At 38.0% G+C, this 7,055-nt stretch overlaps 1 protein-coding gene and 1 long non-coding RNA gene across 3 annotated transcripts in view; one reads left to right on the forward strand and one right to left on the reverse strand.

The window, feature by feature from the left end:
- The window catches only part of LOC131530486 (uncharacterized), a 35,180-nt gene that overhangs the window by 22,066 nt on the left and 6,059 nt on the right, over window positions 1–7,055 (reverse strand). The gene's annotated exons all lie outside the window — the stretch shown is intronic.
- Window positions 1,560–6,952, forward strand: si:ch1073-214b20.2 (hepatocyte cell adhesion molecule-like). Its single transcript, XM_058760768.1, has 5 exons — window positions 1,560–1,801; window positions 1,881–2,213; window positions 2,297–2,356; window positions 4,169–4,444; window positions 6,044–6,952. Exons 1-5 carry the CDS (start codon window positions 1,756–1,758, stop codon window positions 6,190–6,192), a joined length of 864 nt encoding a protein of 287 aa, XP_058616751.1. The 5' UTR covers window positions 1,560–1,755; the 3' UTR covers window positions 6,193–6,952.

Raw genomic sequence — 7,055 nt, forward strand, 5'->3', positions numbered from 1 at the left:
AGGAGTTAGTTTTAGGGGCTACTAGAATACAACACTGATCTTGCATACCTCCCTCTGTAAATGTGCAGCTGCACCCCTGCCTATAATGACATATTATACTAAACAAATATAATATAAATGACCACATTTATTACATGTGTACATAACACATACATGTGCATTATTAATATTAATTTAGGACTAATTGTGAATTCACAGCTTGAAAAAAATAATTGACTTTATATTTTATGTATATTTAAGAGTAAAATCATTTTCCAAAATGTGTTTTCTACATCTGACCTTTGACCTTTTTTTAGGGTTCTGACATTTTGGCACTTTGTCCCATTAGGGTTAATTATTTTTGCCAAATAGTTTGAAACTTCACACATAATCAAATGCTTTGTCTCTATCTGAAAAGAAGTGAAAAAGTCTTACTGTTCCAAAAAACATTGAAAATCTTTATGAACATTACATTTTTTGCTGCTATATTATTTGGAACTCACGCGTTAAAATGTCTAAAACTTGATACAAAGTCAGATTCAATTTCTCTGCCTGAAAACCATGTCTTAGTGTATTTTCTAAATAAAGCTCAATATGGAGCCTTGACAGCATGTGACCTAACAAAAATGTGAAGCACATGGTAAATACATTTGAATTTTATTGGTTGAAGAGATGTCATTTGACATCAATAAAATATCCTGTTGTTGGCTGAACATTAATATTGTATTTTAAATGCTATTTTATTAGAGTCATTTATAAGTGACGATATCCCAGAGAGGGTTTTAATAGCCTATAAATTGTATTTTAGCGCTAAACTGAGTGATAAATGTCTGATGCATTGTTTAATATGAAAATAAATACGTTGGGGTCTCAACTACTGAGAGCCTTCATCTGATCGATTTTTGAAGAAAGTCGTGTCATTTGCTGCCTGATTTCCCACAATCCTGTGCTTTCAATTCTGTGACATTTGTGCTAAAAAACTAAATGGTGTCTAAAATGTTTGTGGTCTGTTTGTGTGTAAATATAGGTTTTTAACAAATATTAAGCAAATGCATTTTCATGACTTGACCAGTAGATGGCAGCAGAAAGCCAGTCACAATCAGGATTTAGGAGGTTATCAGACACATCAGCTGATTGTTTTCAGGTGTTTCTCATCAGCATAATAGCATTGTCCTGTATGAACTCTGATATACACATTCACTGTATGAAACAATAACACCTTTTTAGGAAAAACTGGGTAAAAAAAAAAAAATCCTATACACTTAAAGAGATAATTCGCTCATGAATGACAAATCATAGCTTGTTGCTAGAGCACTTAAACAACAATATAACAGTGTGGTGACTCTCAGCAGCACAATATCACAGACGGGTGGATTCGTGTGATTTCGAGTGTAAAGAGGTGAACGTTATCACCCTGATTTATACTAGCACAACTTCTCACATTTCTATCACAATCAGCTCTTCTGAGTGAAGTAAGAAACATGAATGTATAAAATATGTGCCTGTGTGTATGTGTAGGTCTACTGCTGTGAAAGCTGGTCATGTACACCAGCAGATGAACTGTGACCAGCAGCTCAATCTCATTTTTATTTAGATCATGTGGGCGTAAACTAAAGGGATGTGGTTTGTGGGCAGATGCACAACTGCTGGTGTGTGACAGAGCTGTGTGAAGGGCACTTCACATAAAAACTATCAGACCTCATTGACATGCGATCAGAAGGTTGTGCTTTAAAAAAAAATGGACAGAAAGTAAACGATTAAGTATAATTAAGAAAAATGCTTGTCAGTAATTGGTTAGTTTTGATTCTGCTCATCGTATGCGGTAAGTCAGACTTCTGCTCGTCTTCTATTTGTCTTTGTTTCATGTTAAAAGAAAGCTTCATGCCGCTCTTGTTCTCCAGCTGCGTTTGGTGCGGAGACGGATGAAATCAAGACCATATCGGTGATGACGGGAGATTCTGTTGTATTACACACTGGTGTTCGTGAGGTTAACAGAGAAAAGCAGATTCTGTGGCTGTTTGGACCTGAGCATCCAGACACTCTCATCGCTGAAATCTACAAGCTGAGCATCTCTATATATGACAGTTACGAGGGACTTAAAGACAGACTGCAGATGGACCAGCAGACGGGATCTCTCACCGTCAGAAACATCACAACCAGTCACTCTGGACTCTACACGGCACAGATTATGAACGCAATGACCACATTTAAAAGATTCAGTGTTACGGTTTATGGTGAGTTACACTATCAGTTTCGATCTTTCCTCTTACGGACTGAAAAAAAAGAAAGAATATATTAAGAAATATTTATTTTATAGCACCTGTCTCATTGCCAGTCACTGAGAGCAGCTCGCCGGTCAGCGAGTGTCAGATATCTGGTGAGTAATACAAGAAAATAAACCAGCTATTGTTGCAATGTTACTATGCATGGTGTGTATTTGCTGATTATTCACTACAGTTTACTTACATTTCAAAATAAAATAAAAAATAAGCAGTGTTTTAACTTCTAATGTTTTTGATTGTATTAATTTTCTCGCTAAATGATGTTTGTTTCATCTGAATTTGGATCCGTCTGCCATTTACAGAGTTTAACAAGCACTCACAAACTCATGTAGGTGTGTGTTAAAGCAGCTAAATTAACTGCTCAAAAGGGAAATGTACATAAATATTGATAATTAATTATAATTATTTACATCAGCTGCCGGTACTGTAACAGAATCAATATAACAATCAACTAATCTGTTCGTCCAGTGAACATTAAGTGTAATTTTGTATCAACACTAAGAAGTGTTATTTTCGCAGCCACATAAAATGTAGCAAGATCAGCTCTTTAAAATAACTTTGTCTGCGAGCAGTGACCACCGAAACCAAAATCATGAAATTGTGCACAAGATTTATTAACTGAAACACTGACACATAACTATTCTACACAAACACTCACGCAGATACATGGGAACAAGGGGAAGTGAAAGTGAAAGAATGAAGCTGTGAGAAGAGTAAGAGTTAGTTTACCACCTGAATAGAAACCATCAGCGCCTTTGTAACAGAGACCACAGCTTATGCCAAACCTCTGTTTAGTTTAGTCAAATGTACGATACTGCGTCGTCACGGTCGGATTGGATGTCTCCAGTCTTCTCCACACAAACAGTAACCAGCTGAAGGGTCCCTGAATGTGGCCTTTTAACTTCTGGCGAGTCACACTTTATGAGTTTGGCTTGACCAATGAAAACGGTGTAATTTTGGTGGGAAGAAGTCTCATTGTTTGAAAGCGGACTCATTTACATAATCAGAGTGGGCTGGCAGTTTGGTGTCGCTTTTTTCTCTGATTAGTGTATCAAGAGTCTTGTTGAAAGATGTGTAATAATAGCCCATTACTCAAGAAATTAAGAGATGAACATTTTGATATGAAACTCGACACCTTATAATCAGCTTATATTATATTCAACTGTCTGAAAACAAAACATGGTTCACAACCTGTCTAAATAATATGTTCAACTTGGTCCATTTATGTACAGCAAAGCCGCATGTAATGCCACTCTGTGAGGATTATCTGTAGATCGCTGGTTTACGGTGTGTTTGGGCTCGTTTGAATGGAGGGCACCTGCTCTAAATAAATATCTGTGATCTAGTGTGGTTCACTAAAGTGTGCTACATATCACATATCTATATAGTATGTGAGATTAGAATAAGAATATGCTGAAAACAGTATGACAAAAGTCCATATTTGGTCTATTATTTACAATAGATTTCCTAAGTGTGAATCCATTCACTCTCCAACGGCTGATATTGTCCACAACCCTCTGCACTTTGGAGGAAGAAGTGAAATGAATCATGAATAAAAGGAACTAAAAGCATGGTGGAGGTGCAAGAGACAGACAGTTGAGGAGAGATGCCCTGAAAGTGGTTTGATGCACAAAAGCATCTACTTTTAGTGCATAGTATGAGTAGGTAATTTGGGACGCAGCAAATGTCTTTATGTACGAGTTAACTCAGAGTTACTAACAGGAGATCGACTGAACTCTTCACAGCTGTTTAGCCAAAGCAAGCAAGGTTCAGGGTTTATGTGACGTTAAGTTAAACTTGCTTTCTGGAGCACAACCCTGATTGAACAGCAGGGTATGTTTAGCAGCATGATGACTGCAAGTCATTTTAAGACTCAAAGTCAACCTCTCTTCTTCATTTCTCACTAGTGTTGCAGAAATGTGCAGATGCTTGTTTTGGTGCAGATGGAGGTTTTTCTTCTGCAGCGATGTGTTCAGCTGCGAATGGACCAGGAGTCTCTCTGTCATGGTATAAAGGGAGAGAAAGACTGAATCAGACCAGCAGCCCTGACCTCAGCGTCACTCTGTCTCTCCCGCTGGAGATAAAAGACAGAAATAATGATGTGTATCACTGTGTGGCTGCCAATCCAGTCAGCAACAAGACGACACGATTCAGCTTTCAGGAACACTGTCCACTAAATACAGGTTAAGTTCAAAACCAGACATTTATACTTTGTGTTCACCAACAAATATAATGAATTGCTTTTAATTATACAAATAAGAATGCAACTTAATTAAAGGGTTACTCCACCCAAATTGAAAATTGTGTCATTAATTACTCACCCTTGTGTCGTTCCAAACCCATAAGACCTTCGTTCATCTTCTGAACACAAATTAAGATATTTTTGATGGGATCTGAGAGCTCTCTGACCCTCCATAGACAGCAAGGATCCTCACATGATCAAGATCCAGAAAAGTAGCAAGTAGCAAAAATAATCCATGTGATATCAGGGGTTCAACTGTAATTTTACGAAGCTACAAGTGTACACAAAGAAAACAAAAATAACGACTTTATTCAACAATTCGTCTCCTCCGAGTCACATAGCGCCATTTTGGAGAGTATCCACTGAACACAAACAGTGTATGCTATGACAAAATTTTCATTTTGGGGTGGAGTAAACCCTTTAACACTCCTCTAAATGTTTTTTTTTTTTTTTTTAAATGTAATTTTATTATGTGCAGTATTTATCAAATAAACCAAATAATAACGACAGTCGAATTTCAGTTAGGAAGATAGAATTGACAAAAATGATCCTAAATTAAGCGATTGAGACAGACAACTGACCCGGTGAAAACTGCCTTGATAATAATAATTCAAATAATACATTGATCAGCCACAACTTTAAAACCAGTGACAGGTGAAGTGAAACACATTGATCACATCAATACAGCAGCATCTGTCAAGGGGTGAGATATAGTCGGATGTTCTTGAATTGAATGTGTTGGAAACAGGAAAAATCTGAATATCTCTGAAAGACTTGACAAGGGCCAAACAGCGACGGCTAGATGACTGGGTCAGAGCATCTCAAGTGTTCCCAGTAAGAAGAGTAACTGGTGAATCAGCATCAGGGTCACTGGAGCCCAAAAGCTCATTGATGCATGTGAGGACTGAAGACTAACCCGTCTGATCCAATCACACAGAAGAGCTACTGGAGCTCAAACTGCTGAAAAACGTAATGCTGGCCATGATATAAAGGTGGCAGAACTCTCTGATCATCACAGTTTGCTGCGTATGGAGCTACTTAACTTGACACGTGGATGTTACTTTGACACATAAACCTTCCTAAAGATTGCTGCAGACCATATTCCCCCTTCATGGCAGCGGTGTTTCCTGATGGCATTGGTCTCTTTCAGCAGGATCATCCTGACACACTGAAAAAGTTGTTCAAGAACAGTTTGAGGAGCATAGCAAAGGTTCTGACTGAACATCTATGTAATGGATCTGATCTTTGGAGGCTCCACCTCTCAACTTCAGGACTTAAATGATCTGCTGGTGATGTGCCAGACACTACAGGACACGTTCAGAGGTCTTATGGAGTCCATGACTCAACGCATTAGAGCTGTTTGGCAGCATGAGGGAGACCTTCACGATATTAGGCAGGTGTTTTAATGATGTGGCTGATCAGTGTAAACTGCTGTGAGTCACTCTTCTTTGTTTGAGGTCAGAAACTAGAAAGGCATTTGTACTATTTAGTATTTTAACCCCTTCATTGAACAGAGCCGGTAACCTTTTTGTTTCCACAGATTCCAGTCACTCCTGTGGTTTTACTGAAGCTGTGATCCGATTGGTCATCTCTGCTCTGGTGGGCGTGGCTACTGTTGCTATACTATTTTATGATATCAGATCTGGAAAGAAGTCGACGACAGTCCCTAAATGTCCCAGTGAAAAGTAAAATAAATGAATCTCTCGCAATAATTTGATGTCACATTTCTCTGGTTTTCTGCTGATATGTGGATGTGATTCAGTTGTGACCTAAAATAGTACAGGAGAGTATAAACATAATTAAACATAATGCTATGACCTGAACTATTAAGCAAAGTCATGTGATGTTATGAATATTTTTTGCATTGCAAATCGGGATTATTATACACTTCCTCTTTCTCCAAAAACACAGTGTCTCCCGAGCTACAGTACAGAAACATTTAACATGTCTTTTTTCATAGCCAATATTTACAACACATAACCTTAAGACACAGGCAATAACTTCAAGACCAAGACAAAAAGATTGAATCTCATTTTTGGTGATAAGAGATTGATAAGCTATTTTTTTTTTTGTGGGCTGGTAATTTTTGACCGGGAGCACCAGTGTTGTAGGGATTTGAATGTAACACAAGGGTTAAAAGCTCAGTAATGAACACACATGACCAGCAGACACGGTTAATAAGATCATCACTGCATCGGGGAGTTTCAGTTTGACAGTGAATGCTCTCAAAGATCGAAGAGCTCTATACGCAATCAAGAAAAAAATGATTGAAATACCGCTTCCAATTTGGTGTAAATCTTTGATAGTGTGATTCAGCCCATAGCGCTGTATGGAAGTGAGGTTTGGGGTCCACTCAGTGATCAGAGCTACACTAGATGGGACAGACATCCAACAGAAGCCCTACACACAGAATTCTGCAAAATGATTCTAAAATTACAAAGAAAAACACCCAATAATGCATGTAGGGCAGAATTAGGCCGATTCCCATTGATTATAAATATACAGAAAAAGATCCCTCAAATTCTGGATGCATCTTAAATCAAGTCCCACAG

The sequence above is a fragment of the Onychostoma macrolepis genome, chromosome 22, assembly GCF_012432095.1.
Source record: "Onychostoma macrolepis isolate SWU-2019 chromosome 22, ASM1243209v1, whole genome shotgun sequence".
NCBI lineage: Eukaryota > Metazoa > Chordata > Actinopteri > Cypriniformes > Cyprinidae > Onychostoma > Onychostoma macrolepis.